Source organism: Anolis carolinensis, chromosome 1, assembly GCF_035594765.1.
Source record: "Anolis carolinensis isolate JA03-04 chromosome 1, rAnoCar3.1.pri, whole genome shotgun sequence".
Lineage (NCBI taxonomy): Eukaryota > Metazoa > Chordata > Lepidosauria > Squamata > Dactyloidae > Anolis > Anolis carolinensis.
Genome location: NC_085841.1, coordinates 358,564,567 through 358,584,950, shown reverse-complemented (window position 1 = coordinate 358,584,950; position 20,384 = coordinate 358,564,567). Strand labels below are relative to the sequence as shown.

Below are 20,384 nucleotides of genomic sequence, written 5' to 3'. Positions count from 1 at the left end.
CAATTGTAACATCAACTTATATATAAAATACTGTATAGATGAATAACTACTGTTTTAAACCATCTCGGGTCTGAATTGGGTTTAAATTAACCCGGTAATTGACCGTAACTCCATTCCTGTCGTTAATCCAAGTAATAATCTTAAACTTAATTATAGTATTGATACAAGCAAAGTATAACACAGTATAGGTAACTTGTATATATAGTGTCCAGGTGGATTTATTCAACCCTCAGTCTATATATATACAATATAGTAACAAGGAATAGTGTTAACATCACATCGGGTTTGAATTCGGATTAAAGCTAATTCAGTCTTTAGTCTTAAATCCAGTATAACTCATATATTTGTTTATTACAGAAACAATCCAATCGTTGTTTTGATAATATTCTCAAGATCTGTAGTAGTATTGTTCAAGGTGAAATCATTCAGAGTAAATAAAATACAGTATAAATTCCTCATATAAATGATAACAAAATGGATTTACTCCTTGATGGAGTAAACTGGTAGATTCCAGGGATTGTATAGTCAATCACTCTTCCTTAATGGTGAAACGAATTCACTGGTGAGTACCAGAGATAATATAGTCAGTTGTGGGTCCCGGAGATATTGTGGTCAATACAATATGATCGATTATGACTGGTTTCCTGGGTATATGTCCAGTCTGCCTTTTAGTAGTCAATGTTTTCAATACATTGTGATGTTTTGGTGCTAAATTCATAAATACAGTATTTACTACATAACTTTACCATGTATTGAACTGCTTTTTCTGTTGATTTGTTGTAAAACATGATGTTTTCGTGCTTAATTTGGAAAATCATAACCTAATTTGATGTTTAATAGACTTTTCCTTAACCACTCCTTATTATTCAACATTTTTGCTTATCCAACGTTCTGCCGGCCCATTTATGTTGGATAAGTGAGACTCTACTGTACATCCAAAGAAACAGGGCAGGCAGAGTTCTGGAGGGAATGTGAACATTGCAAATATAACATTTGAACAATGTTTATTGTTTTTCATTCTCTGCAGGACTGAACAATATGTGCTTTGCAAAATAAGCAACGTGTTGTCGAAGGCTTTCATGGCCGGGATCACAGGGTTGTTGTATGTCTTTCGGGCTGTGTGGCCATGTTCCAGAAGTATTCTCTCCTGACGTTTCGCCCACATCTATGGCAGGCATCCTCAGAGGTTCTGAAGTATGGAACCATACCTCACAACCTCTGAGGATGCCTGCCATAGATGTGGACGAAACGTCAGGAGAGAATACTTCTGGAACATGGCCACACAGCCCGAAAGACATACAACAAAACAAGCAACATTACATTTCTTTGCAGCATTCATGATTACTTCATATTTTATTTGCAAAGGTTAGCTGGTCCATTTTGAGAAAACCAGCTGTAAATAAAGAACAGAATACCAGTCCTCTTTCTATTATAACTGATTTTTCTATCCACTTTCATCAGCGTGCTATAAGAAATCATTTTTTGAGCGGCTTTTTCTGGAAACTACAGTGACTTGAAGATATTCCTCCGTAGGGTTTGCATCGGAATCTTCCAACAGTGTGGTCAGTAGATTGAACAGGAGAGCGATCCAGGCGAGTCCAAAGATAATCCAAATGGCTACCAAAATCCGGTAGCCGGGGAAATAGTCTCTGTCATGCTGTTTACCTGGGGACATAGGGGAAAGAAATATGATTCTTGCAAATGAGGAGAGATCGCAATAGCAAGTGCAGTTTTATCTGATGTTCTTCAGTGCACAACGGGGCCAAGATGTGCTAGTTAAATATTGGAAGAGCTGATATTGAACAATGGCTGGTTTGAAGATTGCCTATATATTGCCTATATATATGCAGTCCTTAAGTCTGTAGGGACCTTCTTACAATACTTGTCCTAATTTGGCAGGGATAGTCCCAATTTATTTATTTATTTACAGTATTTATATTCTGCCCTTCTCACCCGGAAGGAGACTCAGAGCGGATCACAATGTACACATACATGGCAAATATTCAATGCCATATGAACATAGAGACAGAGACAAAGACAGTCTCCAGCTTCCAGCTTCCTGAGGTTATGCTCGATTCCGGCCACAGGCGGAGCAGCTGCTTGATTTTCCACTGTGAGGCCAAGTCCTTGGATACTTCCTCATTCCAAACACTGCTGGATGATTTTTTATGGTGTCGTAATTAGTTAAATTAGCCTCCCCACATAAGTGGTACCTACATTTCCTACTTGATAGATGCAACTATCTTTCGGGTTGCTTTGTTCAACAATGAGCAGGGCTATTTTTAATTTTGATTTTCAGGTGGTCACTCTGACAGGGACTGACCTCGAACTCATGACCTCTTCGTCATAGTGATTTATTGCAGCTGGCTACTAACCAGTCTGCACCATAGCCCAGCCCCTCATCGTCCCACTTTTCAACTGCTTTTAAAATGTCTCAGTTTGTCTCCTATTCCTATTTTGTCCTCTATTTGCTTCAAATGCTGCAAACTCAGTTCATTGTGCAAAAATAATTTGTACTCAATTAACACTGCAGGAAGAAAAGAAAGGGGCAAAATCTTCCCTATTTATACGGGGAGGATATACACCATGAATTAATATAGTTTGACACCGGTTTAACTGCCATGACACAATGGCAAAGAATATTGAAGCTATGGCTTTACAGGGTCTTGACCAAAGTTTGCCTCAGAAAACTACAACTTCCAGACAAGACATAGAAGTTTGAGCATTGGACTTCAGCTCTGGAGACCTGGGTTCAAATCCCTATTCAGCCATTGAGACCCACTGTGTGATTTTGAGCAAGTCACACTCTCTCAGCCACAAAGGAGGGCAATTCCTCTCTAAACCAATCTTGCCAAGAAAACCCTGTGATAGTTTCACCACAGAATTGCCAGGCGTCAGAAATGACAAGTGTATTATTATTATTATTATTATTATTATTATTACAGCAGAGTCTCACTTATCCAACATAAATGGGCCGGCAGAACGTTGGATAAGTGAATATGTTGGATAATAAGGAGAGATTAAGGAGAAGCCTATTAAACATCAAATTAGGTTATGATTTTACAAATTAAGCACCAAAACATCATGTTATACAACAAATTAGACAGAAAAAGTAGTTCAATATGTAGTAATGTTATGTTGTAATTACTGTATTTACAAATTTAGCACCAAAATATCACAATAATAATAATAATAAAACTTTATTTATACCCCGCCACCATCTCCCCAACGGGGACTCGGGGCGGCTTACATGGGGCCATGCCCAGAACAATACAAAATAACAAAATATTAAAACAACATATCATAACACAATTAAACAATACAATAAATAATAATATACATTACAAAGTCAAAAAAGCAATAAAAACAAGGGCGGGCCGCATGAACACTAAGTTAAAACTCGGGGTGAGAAAGGAATAAGTATAAAAACTACGGGGAACAGGGACATAAGGTAGTGGAACAGTCTAGAGGATAGATGTTAAAGGGGAGTAACAAAAGAAGTATATGACAGTTACTCTCCAAAAGCGCAACGGAAGAGCCATGTTTTTAATTCTTTCTTGAAAGCTAATAAAGTGGGGGCTTGCCTAATCTCAATGGGCAGTGAATTCCACAATCGGGGGGCCACAGCAGAAAAGGCCCTCTCTCTTGTTCCCACAAGGTGGGCCTGAGATATAGGCAGGGGCCTCCCCGGATGATCGACGAGATCGGGCAGGTTTATGGTAGGAGATACGGTCACGAAGGTAGGTGGGTTCCAAACGGTTTAGGGCTTTATAGGTGATGGTCTGCACCTTGAATTGGGACCGGAAAATGAACGGCAGCCAGTGGAGCTCCTTGAACAAGGGAGTAGATCTTTCCCTGTAACTCGCCCCTGTTATTAATCTGGCAGCCGAGCGCTGGACCAATTGTAATTTTCAGGCCGTCTTCAAGGGAAGCCCCACGTAGAGCGCATTACAGTAGTCCAGTCTAGAGGTAATTAAGGCATGGACCACCGTGGTCAAGTCAGACTTCACGAGGTATGGTCGCAGTTGGCGCACAAGTTTGAGTTGTGCGAAGGCCCTCCCGATGTATTGAAAACATTGACTACAAAAATGTGTTGGATAATCCAGAACGTTGGATAAGTGAATGTTGGATAAGTGAGACTCTACTGTATTTACTTCTATTCTGCTTTTCTCCCGTGGGTGTGATACAAAGCATGTACAACATATAAAATTCATATAAATACATCCAACTGCGATACATAATCAGATACACAACAACAACAACAACAACCAAGCATTTACAATTAACATTGTGAAGTCCTTTCTAAGTCCAGAGGCAAGTTTCTTAATTTCTCATTAGACGCTGGGACTTCAAAAGGAAATACTACCAGAAAACGATGCACATCATGCTTTGGAAATGGTTATAATGGTTATAAGAAGCCTTACCTATAATATAATCCCCAAAGCCAATGGTGCTGAGGGTAATAAATGCAAAGTAAATTGCTTCACCGTAGGTCCAACCCTCCATCTCCCGAAAGACAGCTGAAGGCAGACAAAGAAACATAAGGATTCCCATCACCAGGAAGAACAGAAGAGTCAAACACCTGGTTGTTTTCTGTAAGACAGCACAAAAGCAGAAAATTGGGTCTTTCCTCCCCTTGTATTACACACAAATACATGTTCATATTTTAGGGCTGCACTATAGTTCTATGTGTTATTTCTAGTGTAACTTGACTTCATACTCATCAGACCCTATCAGGAGAAGTAGTTATCAGCAAGTGTCTTATGAACAATGTGCAGGATACAGAAATAGCTTGGAAACCTTGAGGGTTTTTGGAATAATTGCTATGAATATGAGCCCTTTCACGGTACTTCATTATAGTACTGTGATTCCACTTCAACTGCCATAGCTGCAACCTATAGCATTCTGGGGCTTATGGGGCACTAGAGCTTTCTAGTACAGAATCCCAGTACCCAACTCTAAACTGCAAATCCTAGCATTCCATAGGATGCTGTTGCGACATTTGAAGTGGAATCATTACACTATAATCGTAAAGCATGAAAGTGTCATAGGTCCCCCTGCATGTGTGACATGCTGTTATCTTTGTGTTTTAGAGTATGCAAAGTGGGCTTTGTTACACCTTAGAGACAAAGAAAACGAAATGGGGAGCATGAGATTTCATAGACTGTGGGAGCATCTACACTGTAGCCTTACTAATACAGTTTGCCACCATTTGAACTGTCATGACTTTATTATTATTATTGAAATCTGCTGCCTGGGAATGTACATGGCAGGAAGCTGGATTGGATGGCCCTTGTAGTCTCTTTCAGCTTTGTGATTCTGTTGTGGTTCAGTTTGATGATGAAGGGGGATTTGGGTCTATGCAGGCTGACCGTGGAAATGTTGATGAGGGAAATGTCGAAGGCTCTGAATTGTTAGAGAGGCTACAGACTAACAGTGAAACAGAAGCCTGTGATAAACAGACTAGCAGTGAAGCAGAAGCCAGTGATAAGGGTGACCTTTCACAAGATTCAGAACATCAAGAGTTTAGAACATCAACAAGTCCCAGGTGTCTCTGGCAGTGAGTCAGAGGAGTCTTCCTTAGATAGGGATACAAGATTAAAGCTAAAAGTTCATTGACCCAGATGTTCTCTTAGGATAGCTGGTAAATGTATGGGAACTCAAGGACAAAGGAATGCTTTCTTGGATTGTCAGCATGGTTAAATAAGGGAGAAACAGGGAAAGATTTCAGATGAAGCAACGTTGATTTTGGAAACAGAGTTCCTGTCTTGTCTATGCTCTTGGAAAAGTATTCTTGCTTTTGTTCATGCCTGGATCTTGCATTTTGGATGGTGTTTTGAAGCTCATGCTGCCTTGTTTCCAAGACTGATTTGTTATATTTGAGACTTTGAACTCTATTCTGCAGACTGCCTTTGCACTGGATTATTGCCTTTTACTGACTGCCTTGCATTTGGATTATTGTTTATACTGACTGACTTTACATTTGGATTATTGCTTTCTTTACTGCTTTTTATCCAGACTTTGTTATCTTTAATCAATAAACTATTAAAACCAAGCTTGCTGTGGTGGTATGTGTGTGGGAGCAAGGTGAACCAGCCCTGAGGTACAACAGATTCCATGATGCAAAGTTCAATTTTTACTATGATCATTGAGGTACAAAGGCAGGAGGGAAGAGATTCCCTAAAGCCGAGGTGAGTGGATAATTAGAGAAATGGTGGAAGGCATTACCGGGATTTAGTGTGATGCTGGCTGGGAATCAGAAGGAGAAGTGATGGAGTGGCCAAGAGGGGCTCTCATGAGACTAGAGCTATGATTTGTGTATCATATGTGATTTCTGGCAATATGCAATAAAATCAAATAAAAAAGAAATAGAAACTTGTTATTCTTCCAGAGATTTTCTCATTCCAGATGAACCCTTGGAGGCCCATAACAACAACACCCAGCATCTCAGAGAGCAGTTCTGCAATTCAGATAACAGGAACCTAGAGAGGGTCCCTTCCCTCGCTACTAGTGGTTTTGAGACAAATCTCGGCATAGAATAAATTGAACTACCTTCTGCACTCCCTTCTCATAGAGCCATTTTGCCAGCCTTTCACAGAGCATCGCGATCATGTTGCCGATATGGTTCAGGAAGACAATATTCAAAGGGATCCCAAAAAGAGCAAAAAACACACAGAAGAGTTGGCCGCCCGCCGTTTTGGGAGAAATGTTTCCATAGCCTATACAAAGAGAAAAGATTTGCATAAAATATCTTGGTACGCATCCCTTTTGCACGCGCACCAGCAAATGGATTCACTCAGTTATACTGGATCTCAGCTAAATATTTATCTTATTTGCTGAATTTATGAACTACATTTCTTCCAAGTGGCTCAAGGCAGTTTACCATTTAAGCAACAACGCAACACGAGGCCAAGAGTTATCAAAGGGAAATGACACTCTTATTTATAAAAGCATGTGGCTTGCATAAAATAAACATTCAGCTCTATTTCATATACAAAAATCACTTATAATATTTATTACTAATTCACAGCTACAATGCCAAAGGGATGTTGGGCAATTGGATCAGAAGAGAGCCATGCATTATTGAAACACAAAATGAATGTGTGTTTTCAAAAGAAACCGAGCAGTGCCAAAAGCCCAACTGGAGACAGAAGGGTGCATGACACAACTGCACAATGCAAAACAATATCACAAATACAATTCAACTTCAGAAAGAGAATCAAACTGAGAAATGTGCGGTTTAATAATAAATATTCAATGGAGCAAAGCCAGATCAAGGCTGGAATTCAATCCTCTAGGGCAGGACTCCCAGAGCTCTCCAATTCTTGTTGGACTGCATCTCCCATCATCCAGCATGGCTACTGCTAGGGATACTGGGCATTGTAGTTCTGCAACATCTGAAGGGAAGCAACAATTCCCACTCCTACTTTAAAGTTTACTGCGTTTCCTCTAAAACACCGCCATTTAGCTTTTCTTTCTTCAGAATCAAACCAATAATATCTTTGGGAACATCTCAATCCATTAAAAGACTTTATTTATAGCAATCCTTTCCCCCAAGAGTGAGACTCAAGGTTGCTTACAGATTGAAAAGAAATTAAAGTAAAACCACATACAAACATACAAAAATAAGGTTAGTTTTATATTAAATAAATATATTATATTGACTAATGCCCAATTGTTTTAAATGTGCTATGTTCTGTTTTATTGTACTGTGTTATTGGCATTGAATTTTGCCAGATTTTGTAAGCTGCCTTGAGTCCTCTCATGTGAGAAAGGCAGGGTAGAAATGCTGTAAATGAATAAATAATAAATAAATAAACTATCTATGCTATGTAATTACCACCTGCTCTCTACATCTCCTGGGATTTGGTTCCAGGACCTCTTCCCCAAGGATAACAAAATCCAGGGAGGCTCAAGTCCCTTGATATGCAATGCCATAAGAAAACAGTGCCGCTTATACGAGGGTTGAATGAAAAGTAATGCGTCCACCTTCGTAACTCCTCAACAGATGGCAGTTCTGATATGCGGCAGGTACTGGCTTGTTCAGTAGACTCTCCTCTAGAGTTCCATTTGGCGGGAAGCCTTAGCATTGAAAAGTTGTGTTGTTAAAGTGTGAAGTATGGAATCCTGCACAGACGGTCGGTCAATGCAACTTAAGCAACGTGCAGGGTTCCATACTCCGCAGGCTAGCAGGGAAGGTGGATTAGTGAGAAGGGTGACCTTTCACAGGATTTTGAACATCAACAAAGTCCAGGTGGCTCTGGCAGCGAGCCAGAGGAGTCTTCCTTAGATCGAGATACAAGGTTAAGGTTAAGGGTTCATCGTCCCAGGTGTTCTCTGAGAATAGCTGGGAAACGTGTGGGAACTCAAGGACAAAGAAATGCTTTCTTAGCCTGTAGGCATGGTTAAATAGAGAGAAACAGAGAAAGATTTCAGATGAAGCAACATTGGTTTCGGAAGCTTAACTCCTGCCTTGTCTCTGCTCATGGAAAAAGTTTTTTGTTTTTGTTTTTGTTCATGCTTAGTTCCTGGGTTTTGGATTGTATTTTGGAGTTCACGCTGCCTTGTTTTTCAGGACTGAGTTGCTATATTCTACAAAGACTTTGAACTATATCCTGCAGATTGCCTTTACAATTGGATTACTGCTTTTTTACTGCTTTTTATTAAGACTTTGCTATCTTTTATCAATAAACTGTAAAAACCAAGTTTGTTGTGGTGGAGTGTGTGTTAAGAGCAAGGTGAACCAGCGCTGAGGTACAATTCCCACCCCCTGTTTTCATCCGTTATTCCCCCTCCCCACTTCCCATTTCATAAATAGGGGTTGTTTAAACATGACTATAATGTCCCCTCTCAACCTTCTCCATGATAAACAGCTCCCTCAGCCATTCCCGATAGGGCTTGGCTTCCAAACATTTGACCATTTGGGTCGCCCTTCTCTGGACAACTTCCAACTTGTCCATCTTCTTCTTGAATAATGTTGCCCAGAACTGAACAAAGGGTTATTCCAGGTGAGCTCTGACCAATGCTGAGTAGAAGGAACATATTACTTTCCTCAGTCTAGACACCAGACACAGGGCTCCGTCCTGGGCCCGGTTCTGTTCAACATCTTTATTAACGACTTAGACGAAGGGTTAGAAAGCACGATCATCAAGTTTGCAGATGACACCAAACTGGGACTATACCACTATACTACTATATAATATGTAATATATAACATACAATTAATATTATTATATGGTATTACTATTAGTATTATATTGTATAACATAAGATTATTATCAATATTATATGTATTTACAATATATTATATTATTAAAACTGATATAAAAATATTATATTATAAAACTGAGGTCGGGGGCCAGGTAAATGACCTTGGAGGGCCGCATCCGGCCCCCGGGCCTTAGTTTGGGGACCCCTGGACCAGAGAGATGGGCCGAAACTAACAAAATGAAGTTCAACAGGGATAAATGCAAAATACTTCACTTCGGCAGAAAAAAATGGAAATCAAAGATACAGAATGGGGGGTGCTTGTATTGACAGCAGTGTGTGCGAAAAAGACCTTGGAGTCCTCGTGGTCAACAAGTTAAACATGAGCCTACAATGTGATGCGGCTGCTAAAAAAGCCAATGGGATTCTGGCCTGCATCAATAGAGGAATAGCGTCTAGATCCAGGGAAGTCCTGCTCCCCCTCTATTCTGCCTTGGTCAGACCACACCTGGAATACTGTGTCCAATTTTGGGCACCACAGTTGAAGGGAGATGTTACAAGCTGGAAAGCGTCCAGAGGAGGGCAACTAAAATGATTAAGGGTCTGGAGAACAAGCCCTATGAGGAGCGGCTTAAAGAGCTGGGCATGTTTAGCCTGCAGAAGAGAAGGCTGAGAGGAGACATGATAGCCATGTACAAATACGTGAAGGGAAGTCTAGGGAGGAGGGAGCAAGCTTGTTTTCTGCTGCCCTGGAGACTAGGACACGGAACAATGGCTTCAAACTACAGGAAAGGAGATTCCACCTGAACATCAGGAAGAACTTCCTCACTGTGAGGGCTGTTCGACAGAGGAACTCTCTCCCCCGGACTGTGCTGGAGGCTCCTTCTTTGGAGGCTTTTAAGCAGAGGCTGGATGGCCATCTGTCGGGGGTGCTTTGAATGCAATTTCCTGCTTCTTAGAGGGGGTTGGACTAGATGGCCCATGAGGTCTCTTCCAACTCTACTATTCTATGATTCTATGATTCTATTGATGCAGTCTAAGGAGGGAGCTGTAGAGTCTAGGAGCAGCCCCATGGTAAGTCCAGTCCCATTAAACATGCCTGTGAGAGAAACAATTCTCCAAAAATCTTAAGAATTCAACCCGGCTTTTATGGGAAGATACGGTCCTTCAGACAGCATGGTCCAGAATCATAAAGGACTTTATGAGTCATAACCAGCATTTTGAATATAATCATGATGACGATGAATTTATTAACCACCTCTCCCTGCAGCTCAAGGTGGGATACAACATCATTAAAACAAGAGATATAATATTACTAAGACGTTCAACAAGATACACAAAATTAAAACACAAGTTAAAATCCACTGGTGAAATGCAGAGGAAGGTTCTATCCATGACCAGAAATCTAAAATCTATGTGTTTTTCCTATCTTGCCTGTCTTTGTTGCAGTGTTTGCATTTAACAGATGCCCATCCCTTTCGTGTAATTATGCATCCCTGGAGCATAATTGCATAAAATCCTCTCCATCCTGCTCCTTGCATTGAACTGGGTCTCCATCTATTTATTAGACAGATTGAATATCCATACAGAGAGCTGTTCTTCTCTCATATCCATGTCAATAAGGTTTCCTCATCCTGGAAGATTTCCATAGTGGAAGATTTAAGATGCCTTCGCATACATTCTCTTCGCATGAAGTATTCAACTGAATTCAGCAACACTGCTCTGTAGTGTTGTTGTTTTGGGCTGAAATCCCATGAAGACTTATACTTGGCGCCCCGGAATAATCAGAAGACCAGTTCAAAAATTAATGTTATCTACAGTTGGAAATACACAACTAGACAGAGCCAAGAAAAGGAGCAATCTGGAACGCATCAGCTGAGGCTGTTTTAGTATGTATGAGAATGAAATTATTATTATTATTTGACCTTGTAACTGCAGTTTTTGATGCTTCCTCAAACTCAGAGCACAGAATAGTTCTCTTTCAGAATTGTAACCTCGTACTTTTCCTTTGTACCAACTGGATATATTCAATGGATTCTGTGGTGACAGCGAGGTTCTACTGTATATCCTTAATTTACATTGAATTCATTATTATTCTTGAAACAACCATCACATTTTCACTGTAAAATATATTCTGATGATTTCTGAACATAAGGATCTGGCATTCTTTGTGGGAAAGAATCTACCAATCTTCCTTCAATCTTGCACTGTGTACAAATTTAGATTCCCAGACTATTTTTTTTAATTTTCAGACAGAGATAGACTCCAGGAGACTTCAGCCATATGAGAATAAATGTCTTAGGGTTTTAATCCTGTTATGAAAGTAAATATGAACAATATCTTTCCATTTTATCCTCTTTGTCACGTCCTACTTCATGAAACATATGACATAAGAAGTAAGAGAAACATCCTTGTAATTACTTTCTACTAGTGAGATTTCCTCCCCCATATATTCTGTCCCATTTTATATTACTTTTAAAGGAGTTTTGAGAATTATTTATAGCTTGTTTGACCTAGGGAAGAAAAAGAGGATAAATCAAATCTGCTTTCACACATAACCAGCAATTTGAAGTATCTTTCTAGGATCAGGGGTTTGAGGCATGAAGGAAGGCAGTTAAATTGTGAACAAAAATGCAACCTGTTGATACAACTCACATCTACACTGTAGAATTAATGCAGTTTGAAACTACTGTAACTGTCAAGACTCAATGCTATGAAATCCTAGGAATTGTAATTCCGGGATTCCATAGCACTATTGGGTAGAGAAGGCTAAATATTATGCAAAACTACAACTCCTGTGCTTCCACAGCATTGAACCAAGACAGCTAAAGTGGTGTCAAACTTTGTTAATTCTACAGTGTAGATGCATCCAGAGCTTCTTTGATCAGGGTCACAAAATGTAATATCATCTTAAGGGGGGAAAAAAACAACCAGCATGGTGTAGTAATTTGAGCATTGGACTACAACTGTTGAAACCAGAGTTTGATTCCCCAGTTGGCCATAAAACACTTGGTAATATAGGACAAGTCTCAGAAAGTTTGTGATAATTTTGCCTTAGGGTTGCCATAAGTCAGAAGTGACTTGAAGGTACACAACAATATCATCAGCAACAACAACAACTCACTTACCTATTGTGGCCAACATAGATCCAACGAAAAAAAAGGAGTTGCTGAAATCCCAGTTGTTTTGCTTATAGCGAAGCTCCTTTCCTACAGCGTCCATCAAATTCTGCAATTCAAGAACAAAACAGCCAATCATTGGTTATTATATACTCAGCTTCACCTGTTATTATATGGGAAATTGTGCAGCTCCCCACAAAAAAGTTGTTGGGCTGCAACTTTTACCAATGTAATCTAGCATAGCCAACAGTGGGGAACTGTATCAGCATCAGGGGAGCCAGCCAATTCCCAACCCTGCAGGAAATACATGAATTAGGACCTTGAGTTCTAGGTCATTGCTTGCAAGCCTTACCCAAACAGGGACTCAAGACATTTTGCAACTTGAAACACAACAGCAAACATTATCCCTTCCCACAAGCCATGGTCCAGAGTACATTTACACTATAGAATGAATGCAGTTTGATGCTACTTCAACTCATTTAAAATGTTGTTAACATTTTATCCCTTAGGATTAGTCCTTATAGGCACTACGATTTGGGAAAATTAGCCAGATGCTAAGGAAAAGGCATTAAAACAGCAGATGTTCAATGTATTATTGGCTCGGGCTGTGGCGCAGGCTGGAGAGCAGCTGCAATGAATCACTGCAATGAATCACTCTGACCAGGAGGTCATGAGTTCGAGGCCCGCTCGGAGCCATGTTTGTCTTGTCTTTGTTCTATGTTAAAAGGCCTTGAATGTTTGCCTATATGTGTAATGTGATCCGCCCTGAGTCCCCTTCGGGGTGAGAAGGGCGGAATATAAATGCTGTAAATAATAATAAATAAATAATACTAATAGTGATGTAGTGCTCTGAAGAGAGAGAGAAATTGAGAGATTTTACTAAGACTGTTGTTAAAATAATATGACTAACCTAACCGGGCATCTACACTGCCGGGCTGTGGTGCAGGCTAGTTAGCAGCCAGCTGCAATAAATCACTTTGACCAAGAGGTCATGAGTTCAAGGCCGGCCCATGTCAGGGTGAGCACCCTACAATTAAAATAAAAAATAGCCCCTGCTCATTGTTGACCTAAGCAACCCAAAAGATAGTTGCATCTATCAAGTAGGAAATTTAGGTACCACTTATATGTGGGGAGGCTAATTTATGACACCATAAAAATCACCCAGCCGCCGTTGGAATGAGGAAGTTGCCATCGCAGTGGATGATGAAGTAGTTGCTCCCCCTGTGGCCGGAATCAAGCATACCCTCAGGAAGCTGGAAGCTGGAGAAGGTTTAAATTGCCTCTGCGTCTGTCTCTGTCTCTATTCTATGTTATATGGCATTGAATGTTTGCCTTATATGTGTACAATGTGATCCGCCCTGAATCCCCTTCGGGGTGAGAAGGGCGGAATATAAATACTGTAAATAAATAAATAAAATAAATAATGCCATTTGTCTCCACTTGAACTACCACGGTTCAGTCCTATTGAATCCTAGGATTTGTAGTTTGGTGAGGCACCAGCACATTTTGTCAGACAAGAACTAATTATCTTGTAAAACTACATCTCTCACAATTCCATAATATTGAACCACGGTAGTTAAAGTGGTGCCAAATTGCATTAACTCTACATTGCAGATGCAACTTAAGAGTGCATCTGTGAACTTGGAAAAGTTTTTTTAAATTCCTAGAAATTCCCATCTGAAAGGTAGCTCTCCTTGCCCCATCCTCACCAAAGTCATAACCTACCTCCACAAAGAGCTCTACCTTCGCTGGGCTGAAGGAGGTGATGTTCTTCAAGAAGCTTTCTTTTATCCTTAAAATGATGTTTTCTTGCTTTGCCTTAGCATCTTTCTCCAAAGCCTGGAAGACGAGAGCACCCAGCACAAGGTAAGCAAAATAGCCAGCGATAATTACACAGCTCTGCAGCCTGTTGTTGATCATGGTGGTCTATACGGGAATGAGAGCAAGGGAGGAAGAGCAGAGAGACAAACTCGTAAACAAGTCCTTATTTGTATTTTCCCCCCTTCTCTTGTCACGGCTCTCTCTTAGCAGGGCAGTTTGCATTTCCCCTGTGACATTGCACCAACATAAAGGGACTTCTAATCGAAGAGTTATTACTGTAGTTTGGGGACTTACTTGTGAGGAATGCAAAACACTGGGCAGGCACAGCTCGCTGGGAATAAAATGCGAATAAAGTCTCTGCAGAACATGAGAGATGGGATTCCCAGAAAAACTAGCAAGAGAAATAGCTGAGATAGGCTTGTGTATTTATTTATTTTATTTTTTTAAATCCTAACTCTCCTGAAGAGAGCTTCCAACAAAGTAAAAACTCAGCCTTGAGTCTATAAGACTTCACCAGACTTCTTGTTGGAGGGATCTCATTCATAGAGTCTCCATAAATAGATGACGAATTGCAACACGACATTGAAAGCAAATCACAATAGAATATGAGATCAAAAATTATCATATATACTCAAAGATAAGCCGAGTTATCAGCCCTTTTTTTGAGCTGAAAAAGCCTCCCTCGGAGTCAAGAACTTGAAGGCTTGCAATATATGATATATTTTTCTCTTACCCTCCCTTATCAGTGTGTTTTCCAAAGTCTCCCTCGCCCTTAACCAAGGGAATGTTTTGAAAAGAGAGAGACACCCGTGCAAGTCAGGAAGAAGAAAAAATATCCATTAATCTTATAAAAGCATTTTCCCCTGAAATATTTGTTAATCTACAGATAGATAGGCATTAACCCCCTGCATGCATTTGCAATCTCTATGTACCTGTATCTATCTATCTATATACATTAATTTTATATATGAATTTTCCCCTCATATGTTTGCAGGTATTTGAAAATCCTATATACATATAGATCCATGTACTTATATATCTGTATCCATATATGTACATTATTTAACCTGGTGATGCCTCGATTAATATAATTTTATTAGTTTCTATTTTTATTTTGAAATTTACCAGTAGCTGCTTCATTTCCCACCCTCAGCTTATACTTTGTGGTAAAATTAGGTGCCTCAGCTTATATTCACATATATACGGTAAATTGGCCATTGTGTTAAAATACCCATAAGATGAAACAAGGCCATCCAGTCTATTGCCAGGAATATATAATAAAGTTTTCCTGAAAGATGCCCTCCAAAAATGGCCTTCCATCATCTTCCAAGGCTGTCTATTCCACTGCTGAATAACTTTTGTAACAAAGAGGCTTTTCATAATGTTTAGGTAGAACCTGTTTTCTTGTACAAATCGAGTGTCTAATGCTTGGGACTAGTGTTTTGGATTTTGTATTTATTTATTGGATTTTGGAATACAGTAGAGTCTTGCTTATCCAATGTAAACGGGCCGGCAGAATGTTGGATAAGTGAATATGTTGGATAATAAGGAGAGATTAAGGAAAAGCGTATTAAACATCAAATTAGGTTATGATTTTACAAATTAAGCACCAAAACATCATGTTACACAACACATTTGACAGAAAAAGTAGTTCAATACGCAGTAATGCTATGTAGTAATTACTGTATTTACGAATTTAGCACCAAAATATCACGATGCATTGAAAACATTGACTACAAAAATGCGTTGGATAATCCAGAACATTGGATAAGCGAATGTTGGATAAGTGAGACTCTATTGTACTTGAATAATGAGAGTCTAAACACAAAAATCACTTATGGTACATACATACACCTTATACACATAGCCTGAAGGTAATCTTATGTACAGTATTTTCCCATAATTTTGTGAAACAAAAGTTTATGGATGAGTTGCTGTGAGTTTTCCGGGCTGTATGGCCATGTTCCAGAAGCATTCTCTCCTGAAGTTTCACCCACATCTATGGCAGGCATCCTCAAAGGTTGTGAGGTTTATGTAGATTGTTCCATCAGAAAACAAAGTTTATGTACACTGTGCCATCAGAAAACAAAAATCGGGTCACTATCTTATCTATGTGTGGGGACAATTTCAGATTTTGGAGCATTTCAGATTCCAGATTTCCAGGCAATAATAACCTATAATTTGATGTTCTGGAGCAAAAAAACAAGCTTGACCCACCTTCTACATTGCCACCCTAAAGGTATTTAAAGATGGCTATCATCTCACCTCTCAGCTTTCTCTTCTCAAAGCTAAACATACCCAGTTCCCTAAGTAATTAATCCCACATAAGTTTCAGTTCAGTTCCCAGCCCCTTGTTAACCATGCTTGCCTTTCCTTGGATATGTTCTATCTTGTCCATATCCTTCATGAATTGTGATGCCCGGAGCTGGACACAGTATTCCAGGTGAGGTTCTGTCCAGAGATGAATGGAGTAGCACTACTACATCCCTTAATCTGGAAACTCTGTTGAGGCAGCCTAGAATTGTATTAGCTTTCTTGACTGCCACATCATACTATTCACTCATGTTTAGCTTGTGGTCTACTAAAATTCTTATATTTTTCACATTTACTACTTTCAACAAGATATCTCCATCCAGGACTGGTACTTTCTTCATTGTACTTTATTTTCCTATTCCTATCACTAGTATGAGTTTGGATCTTTCAGAGATTGTTGGTCTGCAATTTCAAGAATTTCAAATTGCTGGCTGTGTCAACAAAGGCTGCTGGGAGATGTAGTCCAGAAAGGGCCACACATTCCTCAAAAGCTTGTTTGGATTTTTATATAATTTTATATAATTTTGTTTGACTACACGTAGTTTAATTTATTGATGTTAGGTTTAATTTATTGATGTTAGACTTTAAATTGATGTGAGGTTTTAATGTTATTTTTATATGTGGGGTTTCTCTGGGATTTTTATGTTCAGTATTTGTTTGTTTATGGAGGCATTGAATGTTTGCCATTTTATGTTGGAATCTGCCCTAAGTCCCCTCAGGGAGATAGGGCGGAATACAAATAAAGTTATTATTATTATTATTATTATTATTATTATTATTATTATTATTATTATTGACACAACGACGTTGTATGACACAGCAAACAAGATAGATATGCTGGGTTTCGTTTCACAAAATCACAAGTCGAACACTTCCCAAGTGTCTAGGACTGTGTGATGTATTTTCTGATGATGCGTGCAGATCCCAGCAGGGTGGCTTTTTGCAGTTGGCAAATCGTGATTTTGTCAATGTCTATTGTTTCCAAATGCCGGCTGAGATCTTTCGGCATGGCACCCAGTGTGCCCATCACCACCGGGACCACCTGCACTGGTTTCTGCCAGAGTCTTTGCAGTTCAATCTTGAGGTCCTGATAGCGGCTGAGTTTTTCCTGTTGTTTTTCGTCAATGCGACTGTCACCTGGGATGGCAACATCAATGATCCAAACCTTGTTCTTTTCCACAACTGTGATGTCTGGTGTATTGTGTTCCAGAACTTTGTCAGTCTGGATTCGGAAGTCCCACAGTATCTTTGCGTGCTCATTTTCCAATACTTTTGCAGGTTTGTGATCCCACCAGTTCTTTACTACTGGCAGGTGGTACTTGAGGCATAAGTTCCAATGAATCATTTGGGCCACATAGTTGTGCCTCTGTTTGTAGTCTGTCTGTGCAATTTTCTTACAGCAGCTGAGGATATGATCAATGGTTTCATCTGTTTCCTTGCACAGTCTGCATTTTGGGTCATCAGCTGATTTTTCGATCTTGGCCTTAATTGCCTTTGTCCTGATGTCTTGCTCCTGGGCTGCAAGGATCAGGCCTTCTGTCTCCTTCTTCAGGGTCCCATTCGTGAGCCAGAGCCAGGTCTTCTCCTTATCAGCTTTTCCTTCAATTTTGTCAAGGAACTTTCCATGCAATGTTTTGTTGTGCCAGTTGTCAGCTCTAGTTTGTAGTGTGGTTTTCTTGTACTGGTTTTTTGTCTGCTGTGCTTTGAGGAGTTTCTGATTTTTGACTTCAATCAAAGCAGGTTCTTCACTTTGCTTTACATATTCTGCCAGGGCATGTTCTTCTTCTTTGACTGCTTGTTTTACTTGTAGGAGTCCTCTGCCCCCTGATCTTCTAGGCAGATATAGCCGGTCAACATCACTGCGAGGATGCAGTGAATGATGAATGGTCATGAGTTTTCTTGTTTTTCTGTCCAAATTGTCCAGTTCCATCTGTGTCCAGTTTATGATGCCAGCAGTATATCTTATGACAGGTATGGCCCAGGTGTTTATGGCCTTGATGGTGTTGCCTCCATTGAGCTTGCTTTTGAGAATTTTTCTAACCCTTTGTGTGTATTCTTTGCTGACCACAGTTTTCACATGTTCATGCTTGATGTTGTCCAGCTTTAATATGCCCAGATATTTATAGGCCTCTGGCTGGTGACACTTTATTGTTTGGCCATTGGGCATATTTATGCCCTCACTTTCAATGATTTTTCCCTTCTTCAATGCCACTGTCGAACATTTGTCCAAACCAAACTCCATGTTGATATCAGTGCTAAAAATTCGGACAGTGTTGGTCAGAGACTGAATTTCAGTTTCTGTTTTCCCATATAGCTTCAGGTCATCCATGTACATCAAATGTGAAATTTTGTGAGAATTCTTAGATGTTTGGTAGCCGAGATTTGTTTTTTGTAAGATTGTTGACAGAGGGATCATGGCAATAATGAAAAGCAGAGGGGACAATGAATCTCCCTGGAAAATTCCTCTCCTGATGTTGACAAGTCCATAGCTTTCATTTCCAACAAACAGTTCAGTTTTCCAGTGCTCCATCATGTTTTCAATGAAGGTGCCAACGTTTTTACAAATCCCGATGGTGTCCAGGCACTTGATGATCCAGCTGTGTGGGAGTGAGTCAAAGGCCTTTTTGTAGTCAATCCACGTCATGTGAAGATTAGCTTTTCGGCTCTTACAGTTCTCCAGGATCATTTTGTCAATCAATAACTGGTCTTTTGTGCCCCTCTTATTATTATTATTATTATTATTATTATTATTATTATTATTATTATTTCATTGGGACAGATGTAGAAGTGGCACAATGGGTTAATTATTTACAGTATTTATATTCCGCCCTTCTCACCCCAAAGGGGACTCAGTGCGGATCACATTATGTACATATAGGGCAAACATTCAATGCCCATATACACATAGAACCGAGACAGACGTAGAGGCAATTTAACCTTCTCCTGAGGGGATGCTTGATTCTGGCCACAGGGGGGAGCACCTGCTTCATCATCCACTGTGATGGCACTTCCTCATTCCAACCTCATATATTAGTTAAAATTTGGCTCCCCACTTTATAAGTAGTACCTTATTTCCTACTTGATAGATGCAATTATCTTTCAGGTTGCTAGGTCAGCAACGAGCAGGGGCTATTTTTTATTTTTTAATTGATGGGTGCTCACCCCGCCATGGGCTGGCCTCAAACTCATGACCTCATGGTCAGAGTGATTTATTGCAGCAGGCTGCTCACCAGCCTGCACCACAGCCCGGCCCCATTAAACCCTTGTGCTGGCTGGACTGCTGACCTGAAGGTTGGGTTGATGACCTGAAGGTTGCCGGTTCGAATCCGTGAGATGTAATGAACTCCTGTCTGTCAGCTCTAGCATGTGGGGACATGAGAGAAGCCTCCCAGCAGGATGGTAACACATCCAAGCATCCCCTGGGCAACTTCTCTGTAGACAGCTAATTCTCTCGCACCAGAAGCAACTTGCAATATGTTCTCAAGTCGCTTCTGATATGATAAAAAAAATTGGGACAGATTTCCTCTCTGTAAGTACAAAAATGGGAAACAGCTCTTGAACGACCCTTGTTTGGTGCTGCACTCACCAACCACCTGTGTGTTGATTCACTCCCAGATTCCTCCAGACTTGCTCGGTCTCTTCAGTTCTCAGTGCAAATGGGGACTCGCCCCTTCCCTTTCACTGTGCAACTATTTGGTGGGGACAACTTATTTATCCTAGGGACACTATGAGGTCATGGGTGCATTGCCCTCTTTGGTGGACCTCTGGACCTCTGTGAGGTCATCCCTATGGACCAGCTGGGCTGGTGGTCAGTAACCCCTGGGCCTGAGAAACAATTAGGATATTGCCTCTCATAACTGTTTCAGAAATTGACCCAAACCTCCTGTACTATTACAACAGTCTGGGAGATGGATTTAAACAGTA

At 40.2% G+C, this 20,384-nt stretch overlaps 1 protein-coding gene across 1 annotated transcript; it reads right to left on the bottom strand.

Moving 5' to 3' along the window:
• Window positions 1-1,236: 1,236 nt before the first annotated feature.
• LOC100556850 (potassium channel subfamily K member 16) lies at window positions 1,237-20,174 on the bottom strand. Its single transcript, XM_016995899.2, has 6 exons — window positions 20,047-20,174; window positions 14,052-14,252; window positions 12,336-12,435; window positions 6,553-6,719; window positions 4,425-4,593; window positions 1,237-1,665 (listed from the first exon to the last, which is right to left on the bottom strand). Exons 2-6 carry the CDS (start codon window positions 14,244-14,246, stop codon window positions 1,466-1,468), a joined length of 831 nt encoding a protein of 276 aa, XP_016851388.1. The 5' UTR covers window positions 14,247-14,252; window positions 20,047-20,174; the 3' UTR covers window positions 1,237-1,465.
• Window positions 20,175-20,384: the final 210 nt, after the last annotated feature.